The sequence below is a fragment of the Phycodurus eques genome, chromosome 10 (assembly GCF_024500275.1).
Source record: "Phycodurus eques isolate BA_2022a chromosome 10, UOR_Pequ_1.1, whole genome shotgun sequence".
NCBI classification, from domain to species: Eukaryota; Metazoa; Chordata; class Actinopteri; order Syngnathiformes; family Syngnathidae; genus Phycodurus; species Phycodurus eques.
The window spans coordinates 21508474-21531685 of NC_084534.1; the positions used below are offsets into that span (position 1 = coordinate 21508474).

Sequence of the window (23212 nt, forward strand, 5' to 3'; positions counted from 1 at the left end):
TTTCCATGGTTTAAAGTGATTAACTTTTTTTTTTTTACTTGTTTGACAAGAATGTTATTAGTTATTGTAGTTTTTTAAATTGTTTTTACAGCTTAATATTTACAGTAATTAACTTATTACACTTGTTGGTAAATGTTACTGAGAATAGGGGTTCCCAACCATCGGGCCACAAAGAGAGATTGAACAAAAAATATTACATTGAAAACCAGGTGCATCTGCCTTTACCTCCATTCTCAACCCCGTGATATAGGAACAAAGGACTGACTTGCAAGCACCTGCTTAATACTGTTTGTGACATTTTAATGTTATGCTATGCTAATATTGTTTGTTCTGCACCGTTTGATGCTGTAAGATTTCATGTCAACCTGTACAAATCACACAATTCACTCTCTTTTTTGCGATTTTTTTTACATTTGTCGCTGATCATTCACTGTACTCTAATTAGGTGCCTGGTTATTCAAGTAAGTTTCACCAAGGAAAAAGAGAACAATGAAGATTCTTAGTCAATGAATTTCATCTTCATCTACAAATAAACTGCAAACAATTATTGTATTCAACACAAAAATACACTGCACACATAGGTAAATAATTCAGGAAGATTCTAGAAGAGGAAACTGTCACCGGGCGCAGACAGGTAAGCTAATACCTCGGTGTTGTCAAGCGACTGTGGAAGAGTTGTTCTCTTCTCCTCCCTCAGTTGAGTCCCTCACCAGCCCCGAAAGGAAGAGGATGTGCGTTTTGTGCTCTGTGTTGTCAACCAGGACAAACAGTTGAACTCTCTTCTCGGCCGCTTCAATTTGGCAGGTAAGATCATCTTTAATGTAATAACTAAACAACTGTGCTCGCTTTGCAACCAATACATTTTACTGCATCAGACTTGGATATTCTACATCCTGTCAAAGGTGACAACCTCTTTATTTTGTTATGACACCATTGATTTCCATTTTTGTTACCCGAAAAAAAAACTAAACAAAAGGTCAGTTCTTGATGAATCATGTTGCGTATCAGTTTTATGTAGTTTTCTGTATGTCATTTGATGGTTGATTTTTTTTCATCACGGTTACATTCGCGTGTTGTCAGATGGATGCATCACATGCCGTGATAGACTGTGGTCTTTTAACTCTGTCAAAATGAAGGTTGGGTCAGTCTGTCACGAGCAAAATGATGTAAGCTATTTATTAATTTTTACAAATGGCAGATGACGCAATGTAAAGTATGTTGCTTTAGCATTTTTAAGTCTACATTTGTTCCAAATAAGAAATTGTTTCATTACAGTTACTTTACACCGTGATACTGTAGCTAGTCATTTTGGATAGCTCCATTAGTATAGTGCAGGGTCACCAACGTAGTTTTTCTGTGTTCTACCGTGTTAAATTGTTGATAAATATTGTGAGAAATCATTAACATGATCAGTGTCTTCACATAAATGATATATTAAGTATTAATAACATGCAATTAAAGGTAATTTGAGCAGAGTGGTTATTTCAGAAGTGTGTATACAACTTCGAAATTAATCAGTACCCTTGCTCCCAGTTTCAAAAAGGTTGGTGACCCTGTGTGGGCCACGTAAACATGCGAGTGGTTGGACCCCAAAGCAAATATACCAACAAGCGGAGCAAATTTTACAGAATTTATTTTTTTATTTTTTATTTTTTTTAAACAAAAAGAAACAAGTGCGCAAACTACAAAAAGCAATGTGACATAATGTCTATATGGAAACAAAATAGTCAAGGAGATAAATAACCCAAAGAGTTGCACAGAGAGCCACAGGAGAAAGACACTAAAACCAACAAAGAAAACAAACACTCAAAACCTACACAAGCCTGAAGAAACAAACGAGAACAGAAAAACACAGTAGGACTTCAAAGAACGGTTACCGAGGGGTAACTACTGGCAGGGACAGAACAAAACACTGGGCGCATGAGAGAGGAACAAAACTGGCAATGGTGATGACAACTAGCAGGTACAATATCTTGACATCTTTCGCCTGTGTCTCCTGCGTCTAAATACCTCACCAATGAAAATTGCAAGCAGGTGTGACACAGGAAACTCCGCCCACCGAAACACTCCAAGGAACTGCAACACAAAGGAAAAACACCACAGTAAACAAGCGAACAAAAGAGGCTATGACATGAAGTGTAATGGGCAGTTGTGGTTGAGAGGGAGTCCTGTGCATACAAGACCACGGGCTTTGTGGCAGTGGGCGCTATGAACTCTGCCTAGCAACAAGTGTGATGACACGGAATGTGACCAGGAAAAAGAATCAAAGCAATTTTGTTGTTCTGCATATTCAGCTGAGATTAGAACACAGAACCTCTCAAATGTGAGGCAAAAGTGCTCACCAGTAATTCACCGTGCAGCCCCCAAAACTGTTGACAAACAAGCAATAAATCCAAACAGGAAAGGTACTCAATGACGAAACGCCGTCATGGTTGAAAGATTGTGGTCTGCATATCAAGATTTCCTTTATGTTTGTGGACTGTGGGAGTAAACTGGAGTACTTGGGGGAAATCCGTGGAGACTATGCACAACAAAATGAGATTAGAACCCAGAACCTCGTAACTGTGAGGCAGACGCGCTAACCACCCAGAAACTGTCTAATCGCAAGTAGTACATCCAAAGAAGAAAGCTCCTCAATAGCAGACCTAATATATACTGGTCTGCATATCAACATGAAGGATTCCTTCAATTAACCTAACATGCATGTTTTGGGAGTGTGGGAGGAAGCCGGAGTACCCGAAGAAAAGCCACGCAAACACGGGACGAACACTACAAAGGAAGCCCAGAGCTGAGATTTGGACCCTGATCCACAGAACTGTGAAGCAAACATGCATAACACTAGCAACCGTGTGCCATTTCTTTTACTTTTCTGTCGCGCTTAACCTTATTATAGTAAGCGGGTGAGCTGGAGTTGATCCCCAGCTGACCTTGGGCAAGAGGCAAGAGGCAGGGTACACCCTGGACTGGTTGCCAGCCAATGACAGGGCACGTCTATTCTAAGACAAACCACCATTTACGCTCACATTCTCACCTATGAACAATTTCGTCTTCAGTTCACCAAACATGCACGATTTGGGACTGCGGGAGGAAGATGGAGTACCCGCAGAATACCCATAATACATAAAACACACACAGGAAGGCCTGAGCCGAGATTTGAGCCAAGAAATGTCAGAATATGTGCCGACTACCCCTTCACTGTGTTCATTCCGGTTATTGAAAAAAAAGAAAAACTATGTTTGTGGGATATTTCACAGAGAGTTTACAGACAATATGCTTCAGAGAGGGGACGGTAAAGTGCCGCGGTTATCCTGGCATGTAAAGATTGGTGAATTTAGCAATTTAACGTATTGGGTCAATGTCATGTTTTACGTCGTTTTTAGCTGTTGTGGGACAAAAGTGGGAGGAGGAAGTGTTTGCACCGAGCGTGGATGCTCTCTGTCTCTCTCTCTCTCTCTCTCTCTCTCTCTCTCTCTCTCTCGCTCGCTCTGTTTGGTTGGCCGCATCTCTCCAAGAGCGAGCACCATGGGAGAGCTCCATTAGTTGTCAATCTCTCCCTGCTTATTACCAGCGGACTCGATGAATTTCAAAGCTTCGTTTGAGAGGTGACAGTCAGCCCTCCAAAGCGTTGGAGCAGCGATACCGAGCGGCTGAAGTCTCCTGTTTAACCCCCCCGCTCCCCCCCTCCCCAAAAAAAAGGTCCGGTGAGCACTCTTCTAGTCTGAATGTAGCTTCTTTAGCATAGCATCGCTTTTCTGTCTTAACATATGCATGCAGGGGATGGTGACGTGTGTGTGTTTTATTTTTATTTTTTTTAATTTTTATAAAAAATTTTTTTACCACGGCAAAGAGGACAGCTCTTATTGATAGCCAATTTCCTCTCGACGAGTGTGTGCGTGTGTTAACGTGGATGAGCTTCACCACCATGTCATCAACGATAAATCTATTTTAATGGCCAGGCGCTATATCTTTACCTTTTTTTTTTCTCCCTCCTCTACACACACACTCAGGTTGTCCGTGGTCATGTAGAGTCCACATTAGCATCTCGAGCGCGCGCGCGTGTGTGTATGCAAGACATATTAATAGCGGTTTCTATCGGGTTTTTGTGTGTGTGTGTGTGTGTGTGTGTGTGTGTGTGCAAGATTTGCCCTACCTTGGCATGCTCCAAGGATAAACGAGAGAAGGCTGTTCTTTATCTAGGAATGAATGTGAACGTCGATGGAGGAATGTAATAGACAGTAATGTTTTATGTGATGGCCTCCTTTTTGTATGTTTGTTCCATGAAAGCAACATGCAGCGCAAAGGGTGATGATGTGATGCTCACTACGAGTTGTGTAATTTTGACATGACAATATGGATCACATGCGATTGCTCCACTACCGGTTTATGTAGGTTGAGGGCAAGGGGAGCATCGCTGCAATGTGACCTTTTTTCTCTTCCTTGCTTCGCTCTGGGGCCTGCTTGCAGTTCAAGGACTTGATAACACAAGTGAGGAGAGCAATAGATGCTTCACGTGCCTCATTTGACTGCATTTGGATTGTTCTCTGGCTATCCACGATTGATGTCTTACTTTGAAGTAGCTCAGTGGTTCTTAAACTGGACCCCTGGGTGTCCGCAAGCCGTGGCTTGATGGTCCTAAAATTAAGTGATTAGGTTGTATCATTAAAAACAAAACAAAAAGTGCATACGTATGGGCACTAATACCACACCAAGAAAGCAAACTACTAATGAAAGACAAAAAAACCAGGACAATGCAGGAAATATACTGTATCTTTAATAAATAATTAACACATAAAATGAATAACAAATAACTTTCAACACTGAAAGCAAAATTAATATACATTGTATAAATAAATACAACAATCATCCTGAAACTTGCAACATTTTCAGAACGATAAGGGGCCCTATTTGGGGGATCCCTGACATGGTGTCATTGCAGTTTTTAAAGCATTGTTTTGTCATTGATATGGGCCAATGTCAGCCATCTCTCGGGGTCACGCTTTACCTCAAACAATTGCTTGGGTTGCTGCCCTGTTGCGGCATCTCTTCCAATTAGTCCTCTCTACCTTAGCGTTGGGCCAATCAAAAGCGCTGATATAATTGTGAAATATCACTTTCACTCTGACATCTTTGAATATGTCTGGCGTTTCTTGCTCTATCACACTCTTTTGTCACATAGAGTTGTACAGGTAAGGCAAGGCGAACTCTGCCAACGATTTGCGGTTTGGAAATACATATGTCGAGTAAAAATGTTCCCGTATAAATGAGCACCGTGTTTTTGGCAATGTCAAGCGATATTGACTCCGTGATCGGCTTTCACCGGGCTCCTTTCATGTCTGTTTGCCGCCATGTTGTTGGTGGAAGCAGCAATAGATAAATAATATTGAATTTACATAGATTTTAGCTAAGTTCCTACATGGCAGTTATATTTAAATTAGGAATATGAAGGCCCCTTAGAAAGAAATCTCTCCTCTAAGGTGTACTCTCACCCAAAAAGGTTCAAAGAACCTTGAATTTGCGCATCAGTTCCAAGCCAACCTGCCATATAGTCATCAAAGGTCAAGCTTATGGAGTAGGTAGCATAGCAAACATTTTGCTGCTGATGGTCCAAGGTTTCATGTATTGTTATTAAATACATTTTTCATAACCTCTTCACAGTGATAATACATTATTGCCCAATGACTCTTAGTATAATGGGTAAATGAACCACTATTGTCTCAAATAATAGTGATCTGATTCGAAATTTTAAAAAGCAGAAACGGTCAATCCATCCATTGGCTGTAGTAGTGGTCTTCATTTGTGGTGTTCTTCATTTGGGTCACGGGTGAGCTGGAACCTATCTCAGCTGACTGGGGGAGAAAAGGGGTACACCCTGGACTGGTTGGACATATAGACAAACAACCATTCACATTATCATTCACACTTTCAGAATATGCAACAAAAGAGGGCCTGAGCTCAGATTAGAACCCAGAACGTCCCGACTGTGAGGCAGACGTGCGAACCACTGGTTTATTTCCTTACCCCAGAAACTGTCCGAAGACAAGCAATAAATCTAAACGAGAAAGGTACTCAATAGAGCAGACCTCCGACAAGGTTAAAAGATTGTGGTCTGATTATCAACATGACAAATTCTTGGCAAAGAGCAATTGTTTGCACAGTGCAAGTGTATTCATTAAAAAATATATATATTTATGGAGGGGCTCTGCCAAGTCTCGTGTTGGTTATGAAATCAGTATTTTGTTCTAATTTTTTATCTCTTATGTTTGACTGTTTGTCCAGTCCAATAAACATTGCATCGGCAACTGTGGCTCTCCTTGCCCACACGTGAGGGCATTGCAGTACCTTGATTGCTCCATTTTGCGTTCACTTCACTTATATATGAAGCTCAGTCGTAACTCAAAAAGAAAAAGAAGAAAATCGACCAGGCATCAAGTCGTAACTCATGAATTGGGGTACTCGTCAAGTCAGGATACCACTGTAATATAAATAACACACAATATACTGTACTGATTAAAAAAAAAATGTATTAAAATTTCCCTTTTTGTTTTTCAGAGGCAAACTATGACAGCAGCACCAGAGTCACTCCCCCTGGTGACTTGCCAGCTCATTGGTCAGACCATACTGCCCCCGACTCGCGTCCCCGTCCACACTGGCAGATCCATGCTGCTGGATGCCACTCACAGAGCCACACCTGCACCATGAGCGCCAACGGGCCCACCCCAGACCCAGCCCCGACAGCCCCAGAAGCTCCTCCAACCTCGACGCCCACCCCAGCCTCTGCTCCGACCCCGAGCCCCGCTTCGGCTCCGGCGCCCGCGGCACCGGCCGCTCCGCCTGCCCCGCCCGCCCCGCCTGCCCCGTCAACCTCGACCATCCCGGTGGGTGCGTTGGCACAGAAGAAGCGGCAGCAGTATGCCAAAAGCAAGAAACAGGGCAGCAACGCCAACAGCAGGCCTCCGAGGGCTCTGTTCTGCCTCAACCTCAACAATCCCATACGCAGGGCCTGCATCAGCCTGGTGGAGTGGAAGTATCCTTTACTGGCTGCCTAAATATTGCATTGGGTACACGTTTGACATTTGCCGGTAAAATACACCCTCACCCGATGCAATATCAAGCACAACTGCACAATATTATTCAGAACTTCCTTTACATTTAACTCAGTTTTCACTGACAAATATGTATTAGTTGGTCACTCTCTTGTGTCATTGGGTTTGCTCTGTATCATACTGAGAGTCTCGTATGTGTGTGGCCGTATTTCGCCTCTCCCATGTGGAGTAATAAGGTTAGCATATCAATGTTGTGGCTGGAATTAATCAAGTTTTAATGTGATGATTCTTCATGACCTCATCATGTGTTCATTTTACAGCGTTTTTATAATATCATCTCAAAAAAAGGAAAAGAGAATCTTCAACATTAACATCCTGTTGAAACTTCAAATTGTTAGGATGCAGATGAAGAGAAGCAAAGTTACTCCAAATATGTTAGAAGCTCAGATTTGAAAATACATGCAAAAGTCACATTTTTATAAATAAAGTGATCTGAATTCCTGAGCAATATTGTTCATCTTATAGCATAATTGTCAGAGTTTATTATTATTATTATTATTATTATTATTTTTACCTTTTCAGAAAACAAGAAAAGAGTCCAGTTGCCTAGATTAAACCTTTCCGGTCGTCACCATGATCTGGGTGACTGAAAAGCTACACAGACACAAAGAAAAAAATAAAATAAAATAGCAAGCACATTATTATTGAAATGATGACAGTAAGTTAAAAATGACTTGGGCAAGAGTGCTATTTGGCTCACAATATATATTTTGTTTCTTGCTAAATTATGCCATAGAGCTATGTATCTACAGTTTCCTTAACTTCCTTCTTCAGGCCATTTGATATCTTTATATTAATTGCTATATTTGCCAACTGTATGGCCTTAGCTGTCTATGTCCCTTTTCCTGAAGATGATTCCAACTCCACAAACCACGACCTGGTGAGTAGTCTGCATTCATATGATTTTTTTTTTAATAACGCTGCTACCTGTATATGTATTATCTATTATTATCTATATCTTCAGAAAAAGGACTAAGGATGTTTGTGGGCATTCTTCATTCAGAAGAGTGTTTCTCTTCTAATTCCTGTTGTCATTTTATGTGTTATTGTGTACTTTGTGATGCGGTAGTTTCGAGAGCTGAAGCGTGAGGAAGAGAACAGTCACCCAGCCTGGTTTAGCTTGCAGCAGCTTACTCAGCTCCACTGATAGCACTTTGTCACACTCCGCTCACCTTTGGAGAAGTTCTTCACACACACGTACCCACACAAACACACAAGTGTTTGTCTCGCACGGGGTGGTCAACCTACCTGCCGTGTGACTCACACTTTGGCAAGCATGCTGATGCCACTTCTAATGGTGCAACAGCTTTGAAACAGCATACACGTTAGTTGTAGTGTTCAGTGAAGCATAAGAAGATTATATGGTCTGTCTCCAGACATTTGGAATGTTCTTGAAAGGTTTAAATGTGAGCAGGAGTTTCTTTAGATGAAGGTTACCTGCCAGCTGTTAAGACCAGGTTGTGAAAAGATCGACTACAGCTTTAGTGTGCTTACGAGAAACGAGGTGTGCTGCTTCCCTCCTGTTGACCTTCTACAGGGTGACCTCAGGGTGTTTGTTTACACTGCGGTGTTGCATCAGGGGAAAGTGGGCCATCAAGGACATTATCTAATGCATACAGTGTGATGTACAGTATGTTGTCAAGCTGTACATTTGCAGGAGATGGATGGTTGCTAGCGGCCTCATTGTAGATGACAACGGCGCAGTGTCAAACGTGATGGAAGCGGTGAGTTTTTCAAGACGCATAGAGGAAAGAAATGATTGACAAATGACATTTCCGCTCTTTTAAATTTAAAAAAGCAAAAGCATGGATCCACAAACTTGAGAGTACAAATTCTATTTTATTTCATAAACATTTTATGGCATTTAACAAAAAAAAAAATGTTTCATATCAAATATAATTTTTTTTATAATGAGAGAGAATCTCTGAATGTTTGGAACTCCTGTTTCCGTTGAGAAGATTAATGCTGCCTGGAGTAGTTTCCATAGCAAAGTATCTGCATTGATGTAGTTCAACTTCCCATGGTATACATCCTGTTGTGCTTTTTTTAGGCCTGGTATACACGAAGAAAATCGGGCTGTTTTTGTCCCGATTTTGCTCCTTCCTCGAAGATTATCCTTAGGTCTGGGGTGTATTGAGAGAAGATTTGTCCCGATTTTAGGGTCCTAGACAGGCCAATCTTAAATATTGAATGCGTTATATTCATGACAAAAGCTCTTTGTGTGTGTGGGAAAACGTCTCCCGAGTCATGATGTTGTGAATTGTGACATGCAATAGAATGTAGCCAATCATAGAAGCGCCCTGACTGAGGAACACAGAAACGATCATGAATATTAACAAAGATGTCTTACCCAATGTCGTTTTTTTTGCGTAAAAGTGGGTTGCCCAGAGAGCAAGAAATATTTTCCAAAGCAAGTCCTTTTTTTTTTACATCACCATTTTTACAACGCTCTTGCCGCCGACAACCTTCGGAAACACTCAAAAAACATCGGTGCATATTCGGAAGTGTTTTTTTTTCGGTTTTGTTAGGTCGCATGTTTTGTTAGGTCGCGTGCGATCACACAATTTTTCTGAGTCGGAGCAGTTGTGGAACAGAATCTTTATGTTATGTTGTGTGTTGGGATCATCGGAGAACACCACACACAGTGCGACCAAAACTGTTATATGCCTGATTTTTTTATCTTCATTTTTAGTGTGTGTAGCAGATAAAAAGGCCTTCATCAAGAAAGTGGCTGAGACTGAATAAACTGCTGATTGCTGTCAAGTAGACCACTCGATTTTGGTACAGTCGCTTCAAGACAGAATTACTAGAAAATAAACATTTTCACGCAATTAACTGATTTTTTCCCCCCCTCATTACATTTTAATTGTAAAAGCATCTGAAGGTCCCAAAGTTTCATGGGTGAAGAGGTTTAAATACACCTCACCACTCCTGTCGAATTCACCAACTAATATATCCCCATAATAATAATCATCATCATCATCATAAATCTCCCGACATGATTAGTTAAAGTGAATGAACAGCTTTGTTGATTGTCAGTTTCCCATGTCGTGCATATGAATATACATCCTCTTGTGAGCATCTTATTAACTGATAGGCCTGAATGTCAGCTGACACCAATGTCATACTGATAAACATGCACCCGCAGACAAGAGCACCACGTGTGAGAATGAGATAAGATACTTTGAGCAAACACAATCTTAGCCCTCAGTGACGGGTGACATGTTAAATGATATGATTTTTACCCCATTACATTCAGCACATTGTACTTATATGTTTATGTGTGTATGTATTGATTCTTGTTCAAATCACTTGCAAGGTCTGCAAACATTTCCATGTTGACTATTATGAGTGGCATCCAACTCAGCGGCAAAGCTTGATAGTAAGTACTTGATGGAGTACAACATAATGGAAATGGTATTCGGTGACGGGTGGTTTGACAGTGATAATTATTTTTTTTCTTTGCAGAAATAGAGACAATTAACATACGTTTCTTTTTCCTTTGCAAATCCTTGCCACTTGCAATTTCCCGCTGCTTCTGTTGTTGTTGTTCTGTTGCGTCTTTTTAAAGACACTAAGTAGTGACTTGCCCATTTCAGCAGCATTACAGTGCTTGCACAGGACTTTATTTTAATTCTGCAGTGTCAACACTGATGCGCATAATAAACGAGGGATAATGCAGTAGAGGCTGAACAGTGAGAGCAGGTGCGGCGGCGGCTAGGTTAGATGTTCTGCTCTGCAGCCTAGCAGGTGGATTGAGCATGCTATGAAACCTGGAGGGAGCAGGTGGGAGGCCTGATGAGCAAGGCAAGGATCATATTACATGACCGGCTGAGACACAAGCATGTGGCGTTTTGACACAAAATGTGGTGTAACCTTTCATCGTTCTAGACTTGTGGACACGTCGATTATAATTAAACATCATATTTAGAACACAATCCATTCCAGGAGGATTGTTGTCCTTCACTTGTGGCATAAAAACTGGAGGTCAGTCCAGTCAAAGATATTTTCCCATTTTATGACTTTTTTTTTTTTATTATTGATTACTGTCATTCATTGTTAATTTACCTCACTACCGAGCAAGGTAATCTACAGTATTCAAAATCCAAGTTTGAAGTAACATTTGAAGCTGCAGTGTGTAACTCTTTAAATTTAAAAAAAAAAAAAAAAAAAAGGAATTTTCCCCAAGCCAAGAGGAGATCACACAATGCCGCTGAAGCCTATCAGCTCCTTTAACATCTTGTTGTATTTTTCGGTTATTTGATGTTTTATATTTCTTGTCGACCGGCGACACTCTGCACTTGATCACACACTGAAAATGATGGACCGGAAATTCTATATTTTAAATCTCCCAAACACATGTTTGAAAACTATTGGCCATAATTCCAGGAAGTATGTTTGGCACAAAGACAACACTGCTCATCACCAAAAGAACACCAGGGTGGTGGCAGCATCTTTGGGGATGTTGTTCTTAGCTGGAACTGGAGCCTCGATAAGATGGAAACAATTATGAACAGTTCGGAATAACATACAGTGTTAGCACAAAACCATCAGCTTCTGCACGAAAGAAGAAGAAAAAAATGTCGGGAAATGCTTACTAAAACATCTGAAATTTATTTGAGCTAATGAGAGACAACGAGGTGCACTGACTCCCTTTCAATATGAGTTTGAATGCGATTGATTTATTCTGAACATAGCCCCATTCCAGCTATAAGAGGGCGTGCACACTTTGTGCAACCACATAATTTCATTTAAAAATTTTTTTTTTTTTTTTTTTTTATACTTCATCCCTTGACAATATTTTTTTTACAAATCAACTAAATTGTACAGGTTATAGGTCACCTTATTGACAGAAAAAGGTTTTCAATTATTTATGTTGATGTAATTTTTTTATATCACAAAAACCTGGCATTTGAACAGGGGTGTGTAGACGTTTTATATTCACTGTATGTGAGATATACAGTTATATAAGAACATACAGAAATGAATCTCTGATTATATACATTTTCCATCAGCGCATTATTTACATCACAGCATTGTTTCATTTGTATGAAAATTTACTCTACTGTTTATAACACAGTAATGTGGAGATACTGCAGAGCTTCTGCTGAGTATCATTGCAAAGTCTGTCAGTATTGTTAGCATGACCTGGTTAAATGTAGCAGCTCTTTATAAATAGACAGAAGCTTCCTCCTCTGGCAGAACACAGGGGTCCCGCAACCACCAGTAGTCACACGTGAGTAACTGGACATAAGGAATGACAGAAAAATGCAAACGCATGAAGACGACAGCCTTCTTCATTCCCCTGTACATTATTCCCGCTCCTTTGTTTGTGTCATTTTAGCCGCTTTATAGTAAGAGGAACGTACACACAATCCACCCTTCACGTGACTGTTCCCCTTCATACTCACCTTCTCAAGGGGACAGAGAAATAGTCTGCAACCCTCCCGCTTTTGCTATAAGGTCACATCTGACTTATCTATCTTAGACTCAACACTGCGGGCAGTTCCTGACGAAGGTAGCTGAGCCAAACAATGACCTTTTCATGCCGAATGTGATTCATGCGTCTCATCCTTTGTAAGGCAGAGGCATGCAGCCAGCACATTGCATCTGGTTTCATGTAGTCTTTGCCCGTATCACTGTCATTGCATAACTGGGGAGCTGCAGAGCTATTTATTTTTACTGGGGACAAAAGAACGAAAGCATGGAGAGACGGAGATGTCCTCATGCGAGCCAGCGTACCGTTGATGACGGCAGTACAGTTCTCACAGTTGTTTCCATTTTCGTTAGTATTCTAGTCTCCCGGGGTCTTTGATGATTTGATTTACACTTTATAAACATTAAATTTAGTGGTGCAGCCTTCCAAGCTGAGTAGTAATAAATGAGTTCCATGGCCACAGATCATTAGGACATACAAGTAAATAAAAATATCACTCTTTTGTACCATACTTGACAATGTAAGTTCCAATTTGGAATCTACAAATATAGTGAAGTGAGTATAATGTAGTGCACTCTATATTGTGCTGCAATTATTTCAAAACGCAATTAAAAAACATTCCATTACCCACATTGTTTTAGTATTCTGAGCTATAGCTAAAATGCACAGTGTTCAATTCAGGGTAACTATGGGAAATACCTGTATTGTACTTATTGACATGTGTAACCTCCCCCAAGCAGGAAAGCGTGAAGTCAAGTGGTGCTGATAATATCGCCATTTCTTGGTTGGATCGTTTGTGTGTTGACGTCTCTTACATCGTTCTCCATTAGACAGAAGCTAAAGTACTTTTTGTCAAAACTGTTATCCAAGAGTTGAATGGTGACTCAGTTGTGGTTGAAAATAATATACTGATTTGATTTTTGACCTCAGCTACTGTATGTCAGATATCATTTAAGATTGGAAGGGAACTGTGACATTGGAAATAAACAAGTTGGAATTTGAGAAGTCTGACCTCAGCGTGTTTTCGCTAGTAAACGAAAAAAACAAAACAAATCCGACAACCTGACGACAAACCCAGATCTTTTGATCAATTAAAAAAAAAAGTTGCAAATATTTAACATCATACGGACTAGAAAGGCTACAGTGATATACCTACACAGCATTTCCATGCAGAACTGGTTGTGTTAAATAGCAATATGTAGGATAATCAATACTTTTGGTGTATCTCTATGGGTGCCACTTTTCAGGGATGCAGCATTTGGTCGTATCTGAAGTCGTCCCATCTCTTCACTGGCAGTACAATGACAAGTCATTATTTGTTATTTTTGCCCTCGGATTGACCGGTGACCGATCCAGTGTGTTGTCTGACTTTTGCTCGCTCCATGTGATCCTAACCAGGATAAGTGATATAGAAAATGGATGGCTGGATATTTTTTTTTTCATACAGTACACATTAATATATCGCAATAGTTGCTGCTGATTCTCCTGAAAGATCACTTGACCTGAATTATCAGTTCAGACCAACACTATTAAATAGGGATGGAATCGGTATCCGTGCCCATACTGTACGACTTTACTCGTAGTCTTAAAAATTCTCAGATACTATGACACCCAATAGCGCTTTACCAACCTGCCATATACTACACTATTCTGTCCTCCCTGAGCGTGTGGTGTGTTTGGCAAATAGCGAACAGTTCTTTAAAGAGAGTCAGTGCGTGCTTGCTTCATGCTGTTTGTGGACACTCACTGTTGGAGTTTACAGTCAAATTAACACACACAAAAAAGATAATTACACATTGTATATTTAAGTCAACACATACTGTAGCTTCGTTTTGCAATTGTCCACTACCTTAATGTTAACACATGTAGCAAAACTCTACAGAGGGGCAAACGAGTATCATCAACCTCGCAATATTTGAAGACAAACGGAGCTGCAACAAATACAGGAAGATGATATAACAATACTCACAGTCTTACATTCTTCCTACTCTGTGAAAAACAGGTTATATTAGTGAAGCTCATTCGCCACTCTCTTCTTCGGGTCTTTCCATCAAATGTATGTGTGGAATCTGCATTGTAAGTACTTGTACTTGTCCTAGGTCCGAAACAGTTGTATCGCTGCATCCTTACTATTTAAATGTGGTCAAATTATAGCATCCAGTGCATATACTATGCATATTAAATGACCAATGAGTGGTGTTATTGATGTAACTACATACTGTACCAACAAGGCTCCTCGTGCTTTATTATGACAACCGCAACCACCATGAGGCACCCTCCACATCGCCGATTGTCTTGTCACAAGTGATCAGAGTCACAATACAGTACAATGAAGTTCCACAAGAGTGTTTCCAAGGACTCAGGTGGCTGCATCTTTCAAAGTCGATTTGCTTGCGGAAAGAACATTTAGTCTGCGCTTAACAAGTGGAGCATTTTCCCAGTAAATGTTGTTTACGGTATTGATAACCTGCTGTGCTGTACATTGTTCAGTGAGGGTTATTTACATTCATGTACAAATTGCTTTAGCAGCGTGATAGAAAATGCAGATGTCAAGAAAACAAATGAAACCTACAGTTGCACAAATCTTTAGGTATATATTTTATTTAAAAAAATTGTAAGACAAAATGAACCTTTGTGTTTGTGATAGCCTTTAATTGTCTGTATTTTATCTTCAAAACATATTACTATGGGTCTCTTGTTGTTAGGCCAGCCAATGACATGTGTTTCCACATGAGAGGCGTTGTGCTGGCGGGGCGTCGTGTTACCCAAACGTGTGTGTGTGTGTGTGTGTGTGTGTGTGCAGTGACGAATGGAGGGTTTGGCTGCCTAATGGTTGGTGCGAGCAGCGTCGTTTGCAGACTCCCATAGAGATGACGCTACAACTATGTTTAGTCACTTAACATAGCTGTTCATTTGCTCATTTGTGGCTCACACTAGCACTTTCCCCGCTAGTTATCTTGACTGTACGCGCTTCTGTCTGCATTCGTGTATATTATTTGTGTGTGTGTGTGTGTCTGTGTGTGAGAGAGAGAGGTGGAGAGAAGAGGGAGAGGAAAAGCAAGAGTGAGTGCAAAAAGTGTTGTTGTACAGCTTTTGTGTGGATGCTGAGTGTCAGTCCAGACATGTTCATGTGCGCTGAGATCTCTTCAAAGGGAACGACAGACTTTTCAAAGAATTCTCTCGCTCTTTGCTTTGTTTGGCAAAAAGAATATTTCAGTGTGTTTTAATTATTTGATGCATATTCTTGGTTGCGAAGTCGCTGTCTTGCAACTTTAATATTTAAGGATGAAGACGTGTTATATTTTTCGAACAATTATTCCCAACGGCAATATTTGAAATACAAATGGTCCAATCCTGGGTCGCTGTCAAAAAACATTTATTAACTGTACAGCATTGCTTTTAAAACTAGCAGTGATCAGAATAGCTAAAGCTAGCAAGGCGAACCGCTTCGCTTTTCCACAACCATCTTATTTTTGTACGCGCGCAGATGTATGAAAATACGCAGGTGATTCACGTCACACACATTCCTCATACATTCTCACCTGGTAACATTCCTAATCCTCAAGTGTAAAAATAAATTAAGCAGTGCTAATGATAAACCTTAACAGGTGATGACATGTTTTGGATGTGAGTCTGCTTACTTCATGGTGCATATTCTTCTTCTCTACTCCTCTGCCGTTGTGGTCAATCCTTCTTTTGAGATCATTTTTTTTTAACAACTGATACAAATATGGACAGAGATCTTTCATTTTTCCTTGTCCAACTGTTCTCTGGCAACATGATGAACTCGTGGTGATCATGTCTGCGTCACAGTTTCAAGGTTCGAATCTTGGCACCAGCTTTCCTGTGTGGAGTTTTCATGGTCCCGCCTATTGCTTTGGTGGGGCTTCCACATTAAAAAAACAAACAAACAAAACAAAAAAACATGTAGGTTAGGTTCACTGAAGACTCTAAATTACCTTTATTATATCTCTGTATTACCTTTACACTGTATATTGTGTTGTGTCTCCAGCAGTTTCTATATGCCGAATGTTGTTGTATTGACTCACTATTCGGTTACAACGGAACAATTTCAAACCAATGTTTGGATTCGCAATGTACACCCTCCCAGTGAGGAATATCTTCTCACCACGGTGGGCATCATCACCCACTGAAAATAACAAAACATGAGCGCGAGACGCACATCCTTGGGAGTATCGCTGAGCGAGTGCACAAGCTTGCTATTTTGGTGTCTTTGGCAGCCTTTGCTATAAGGACGTTGCTTGGGTTATAGCATGTCACTGAAGCATATTAAAAATAAGCACATGTTTATTGTTTCCTTGGATTTGGAAAAGGTTCACTTGATAGTGTGGGTATACTGGTGTTGACCTGCTCTTGAAACCATCTTTGGCAGACTCTTGCCCACCTACGCAGCTCTCACTTCAGCACACACACACACACACACGCACAGTGCGTCGCACTCACCCGCCCATACACACACGCGCGCACACACACACACAAATGTAGCACATGTGCTCTAATACACCCCACACAAGGACCCATATATATTGTACATTTACAAGCATATGGGTCCCACTATACACACTGATAAACACTTTTGTAAAAATGAAAACGTTTGGCTCTTTTTGCTGTGTTTTTCATACACGATGTTTGAATGTATTGCATAACAGGAAAATGATGCAATTTTGTGTGTTATACTAATTACAGTGGTGCTTCGACTAACAAGTGACCCAACTTGGGAGTTTATTTGATATATACAAGCCGTCGCTCGGACGATTTTTCCCGTCTTGCTGCAAGCAAAAATTTGAGTTAGCAATGGTGGTCGCGAATTTCACAACAAGCAGTAGTTTGGCAGATTGTGAATAATTCCTTAAAAAGGGTACAAGTGCTTGATCAAGCTGTTATTGCCACTTGAAATTTACTTAAAGAAATAAGAATAAAACGGGGAATTACATGTTGTGTATTTAAACAAACCATATTAACGTTGTTCTTGTGAAAGTCCCCTAGCTCATTGCTAACAGACAGTACAAAACGCCAAAGATGGGCTAATGAATGAATTAATGATTTTGCAACTTAATAAACAGTAATAAAAGCAGAATGGCCTACCCTGTCCAGGGTGTTATCCTGCTTCAGGCCCTAAGTCAGATGGGATCAGCTCCAGCTCACCTGCAAACCTCATGAGCAAAAGTGCTATATAAAATGGATGGATGGAAGCAGAGTGGCCCTCCTTGAATTGCAGACATTTGACACGTTTGAAGCGAATGCATTCAATGCTGGGTATTGTTGTTCCACTTCAGTCCTGTGGGTGACAGTATTGCCCAATCCAGACTTCATTGCCCACTACCACTTAACACAGTACCATCTGCTGGATGTGGTGGGTCATTGCACAATTTAGCTTCCATGCTGACTGCAATGGGGAAGAGTGATATTAAATTCTCCCTTAATCTCGATCCTCACTAAAAAACAAATTCCCCCCCGCAATGCATAACCTCTCACCTCACAGTTTCCACACTTAGAACAAGCTTTTTCAAGTGACCCCCAGAAGTCAGTTTTCGCTATAGGACATTTCATTCCCCATAGAAAATCTTGCAAATAACAAAAGTAAGAGAACAGGCTCCCACTCAGCATACTGAGCTGTGCTTTAATCATACCTCAAGAAAAAAAAAAGGGCCCAAGTTGCGATCGCTAGTGCTAAAGTCACACACCAAATTACTAAACATAGTTACAATACATATTTCAAGTGCATCTACTGTATTTGCACCAAGATACGGTCTAACCTTACCCCTTCCCGGTTTGGTTGGGCGGCACTGACCGATCCCCACAAACAGCAGTGGGGGAGATGGAGAGATTATGGGGGAGTGATATGGACCACTACCGTAGAATGTTATTGGAAGCGCTACAGAATCCATTTCTCTTCGCAGTGTGTTGCATCAGATTGAAAATGTCATCATGACTTGATATCTGTTTCCCTTCTGTACGTTGGCTCTAAGCAAAAGTCTTGGTTTTGGTGCTGCGGCTTGCAGTATGTCATGTACATTGGCTGCCGTGATGTATATAATGCATGTCTCCAGCAGTGGACGCGCCTTGCTTTTGACATAATGTTACACTTTGTTGTATGTATATGACTGCTAAATGCTCCAGTCATAATTCATTTTGTGTCAATTTCAGTGACCTGCATGGCATGCGTCTCTGGGCTCGCCGCCACACACTGACACACCTCCAACATGCGCATGTAGTAGCACCCAGGTGGTCATGTGGTGACCCGTACCATGTGTTTGCGGGCAAATATATTTCTGTATTCATTCTCGTACAGTGCTGCAATAATACACCAGTCTCAGTACTGTACACTTGCAAATCTAGTGCAGAACTGCAATGTATATTTTATCCAAGCTGATTCTTCATATTACAGTTTATCTCAGTTGGTTTGGCTAATTTTTTGAAACTGAGATTACATTTTCAGAACTCTAAGAAAACACATACAGTTTTGTCCAACTTGTCACCCACTGTTAGTGTTCCCGAAGTGGCGATCGCCGTTTTGTCTGCGTAGTCTGACAACACCTCCACAGTGTCTCATGGGCCCCGCGGACAGGACCGTCTGTGTGGTTAATAGCTTTGCGTTAGTGCTGTCCGCCTGGCTCAGTCGTATGTGTAGTTATGCAGCAAAATGCATAGTTCAGCCAATTAGCATCCTTTGTCATATGGTCAGCTGCGCTGCGTGAAGTGTGTGAGTTGTGCCTGTGGGCACGTCGGCTCACCGTGCCTATTCATCTGGCAGTAGTAGAGGAGGAATGTACTGTATGTGGAGCAGCACACCCCAGTCTATTGCATTTGACGATTTAAATGTGCTTGTCAAAACAATATAGTCACACTGTTAGACATTTCATAGGGTTTTACCTCTCGCAGGGCGTCACCTGACTCAGCAATTGGATCAAACCTTCCTCAAGGTGTTTGGTAGAGTAACGGGTACTGTGCACGTGACCTCTACAGTGAGCTTCCTCCCACAGAACTACAGTATATCATGAACACCAAGTGTATATGTTACATGCAGATACAACGATGCTTTTTGCAACGGTGCCATATTGTTAGTTTTCAATATTTCTACACAATGAATTCATATGATCATTCTCTTTCTTGTATAATTTTCTTGCATGTCTGTTGCTACAGTATATGTGTGTCTTGTTATTTACACTGAAATCCTTAACACCCTTACAGTTAATTTTACAATGCATGCTGGGAATTATGGTGTATTACAGTACATCTTCTATCTCATAAGTTAGTGGATACAATACTTCACAATACAATTTATAATATCCAACATTTTCTTGGTTCTGTTTTCACATTAGCCATATTTATATTTACTGTATGGTACATGGTTAATAACTGTATAATTTACAGAAATCTCTCACAGTGCACTTGACAAAAATTTACCAAAAGCAAATGAGGCGCACCACACAAGTACCTGATCAGGTTCACAAACCCTAACATATCCCGATACGTATTTCTAGAGCGCAAATAAACTAAGATGACTCAGAGATATTTATGGTCATCCCCAAAGGCCTCTCTCCTTTCGCTCTCTTTCTGTCTTTTCCTCGCTGTCGCTCCACCGCTTCCTGTTTCTCTTCGCAGATCGGTGTGCTGATGAACACATTCACTGCTCATTAACTAAGGAGGGATGGCTATCACATGCTATTATATTGAACAAGTTTCTATTTTCATGCACTTGGTACTGAATCACAATGAAGACTTACACAGGTCTCTTTACAGTGTCAGTCAAAACTGAAAATTATCGTTCTAATGACAGAATTATTATTACAACTGTTATTGTTACTGTATTGGTATTAGTACTGCTAATGTTGTATGGTCAATCAATCAGTCAGATATCGCTAAGCAATCACAATTTAACCCTCAAACTACTTTTTTTCCCCACTATAATCTTATAAGAATTTAGTTGTAGATGTATAGTAGGGATGGGACATTTGGTATGTTCTGCATGTAACTAAATGCCCTTATGGACCGTTTTTTTTTTTTTTTTTTTTCAGTTTTGCAATTCACTTTGCATTGACTCGGAGTGTGTGTGTCTGCATGTGTGTGCGTGTGTGTGTGTGTGCCTGTTGCGTGTTCACCCACTGACAGTTGTAACTGTTTCCAAGCCCCAAAGTGCAGCTCCCAGACGCGATAAAACATAAAGCCGCTACCACAATCGGAAGATTAGAGAAATACGGAAGCACTGACGTCATTTAAATCTCCAGTCTGGATTTATTTAGGTTTCACTGTTGAATACAATAACAAAGGAGTGAAAACTGTTGACAGACATTTCACTGTATGCAAGCGTTGCTTGAAACTTGCCACATACTTTTTGAAGAAGCACAAGGAATATGACCAAGCATCTCCCGGATATAACGCTAACACGATACTCGACAGTTGACTTGACACAGTGACTTGAAAAGGTAACAGATTACAGTGCATTACTTTTCATATAACATCTGCCCGTATGAAGTACTGCGCTGTCGCTTCTGGATTTGTGGCCTCAACACAGCTCTATCATGGACACAAGAGCCGCAAGCTTTTCCCAACCTTTTACTTCAGCAACAAAGAGGCCCGTGTCTTGTATTCTGGCCTAAGTGCTCCTTATAATGTGCTGTAAACTGTTGGGAAAACGAGCCCCGCAGCACTCATCGCTCTTGCATTTCGTGGCGTCCGCTGAGAACACAAAACAGCAGATTCAAGAGGCCCTCAGGCGGAAAAGGTTATTATGTCTTCTATATATGTTTTGTGTGTGTGGTTTGTTTGCATTTTGTATTGGCTTTCCATGTGAAATAATATAACTTTAATGTTTGTTTGCAGCAGCCTCTAAGCTCCCTTTGGCCCTGAAAGAGACATTTCCAGTCACTTAGCGTCAGACTAGTGTTGAAGTGTGTTGTGTGACAGATATTAATAATACCACCCTATAATGCAGTGTCATACATAAAGCATGAAGGTAGCCTCTCTCTGGTTTCATGGCAGCTGGGAGGGCCCATGACAATTCCAAAGAACTGAGTCAACCTGTGGCGTGTCAACATCTGCAGTTGAAGCCAAAAGTTTACATACTGTACTATATAAAAAGTGCATATGCTTTTTGTTCTCACTGTCTGACATGAAATCAGACTAAACTCTTCCTGTTTTAGTTCAATTAGGATTACCAAAATTATTATTTTTGCTAAATGCCAGGATAATGAGAGTGTTCTTTTTTTTTTTTTTTTTTTTTTTTACAAAATGCTTCATTTCTCTCTTCAAAGCCATAAGGTTGCATACATTTAATTAGTATTTGCCTTAAAACTGTATGACTTGGATCCACCATGACTTTTCCACCTTCCATAAGCTTCTCACAAATGTTGGCAGGAATTTTGGCCCATTCTTCCTGACAGAACGGGTGTAACTGAACCAAGGTTGTAGGCCAGCTTGCTCGCACATGCCTTTTCAGGACTGCCCATAAATTTTCAATTGGATAGAGATGAGATCAGGGCTTTACGATGGCCACTCCAAAACATTGACTTTCTTATCCTTATGCCATTTGGTAACCAGTTTGGCAGTATGCTTTGGGTTATTGTCCATTTGGAAGACCAATATTTGTGTAAATATCATGAAAATATATAATAATGATAATATAATAGGGAGCTACTATATAGATGTAGAATAGAGATAATGATATAATAGAGAGATAAATTGTTGGTTCCTATGTTGAGAGACTGTGGGCAAAGCAGGAAAAAATGTTTCCAGAAAAGGGCAGATATAAAAGGCAGTTACATGCAATGTTGAGACAATGATATGATAAGTATCATATTGGTATGTTATATGTAGTGAGTGTTGATATGATCCATCCATCCATCCATTTACAACAGCGCTTATCCTGATTAGGCTCGCGGGGCGCTGCAGCCTATCCCAGCTGACTTCGGGCAAAAGGCGGACTACACCCTGAACTGGTCACCAGTCAGTCGCAGGGCACATGTTGATGTGATATTTATATTATATTTTTAGAATTTTCTGACTTAACATTTGACAAAAGTTTTTATATTGTTGCTATAATTAGATTGTTTTGGGTAGGACCTTTAAATGTTAGGCCACTGGCTGTTTAGTATTCTCTATGGGGAGAGTGACTGCCAACACACCTTGAACACCCTCGGTTTAAAAACATTCACAATTCACTGTACTCATTAGTGCGCACTAAGTCTCTTATGGACAATGCAGAGCGTAATTAATTTAGTCAGTCATATAGCAACTCATGTGTAACAACACATGGACTATTAGTCTTCATCATATGGTCATCTGGTATGGCGATGTAGAAGAGCAAATGGAGTGATGAGGCAGGGATGTGGGGGTTGTATACTGGTCTTTCTTACGTGTCATTAACATGCATTTCAATGCTCATGGGACACTTCATTAGGTACACCTCTACAATCTAATGAGAGCCGTACTCCGATGGAGAGGTACATGCAATAATTAACTATGTTTATTATTCTGCTGTTGTATATGTTGCTAATATTGTTTGACTTTTTGGTGGAGAGCTTGTATTGAATGTAGGCTAATCAGGGTCTCGTATATTTGGTTGCATGTGTAAGGATGTGGATGAGCTGCTGTAATCTAAGGCTGTAACGATTAATCGAATAACTTGAATAATTGGATTACCAAAAAAAAA

The 23212-nt window shown here is 40.5% G+C and overlaps 1 protein-coding gene across 17 annotated transcripts in view; it reads left to right on the plus strand.

The window, feature by feature from the left end:
- Positions 1–3506: 3506 nt before the first annotated feature.
- cacna1da (calcium channel, voltage-dependent, L type, alpha 1D subunit, a) overlaps positions 3507–23212 on the plus strand; it is a 71326-nt gene continuing 51620 nt past the window's right edge. For 16 of the 17 annotated variants that reach the window (XM_061688379.1, XM_061688381.1, XM_061688380.1 and 13 more), the window contains exons 1-3: positions 3507–3696; positions 6550–7024; positions 7878–7983. In XM_061688379.1, the coding sequence (XP_061544363.1) occupies positions 6696–7024; positions 7878–7983 (435 nt within the window). In that variant the 5' untranslated portion in view covers positions 3507–3696; positions 6550–6695. Of the gene's footprint in view, positions 3697–6549; positions 7025–7877; positions 7984–21206; positions 21287–23212 lie in introns of those variants that run through there. The other variant, XM_061688392.1, reaches the window with a different exon arrangement.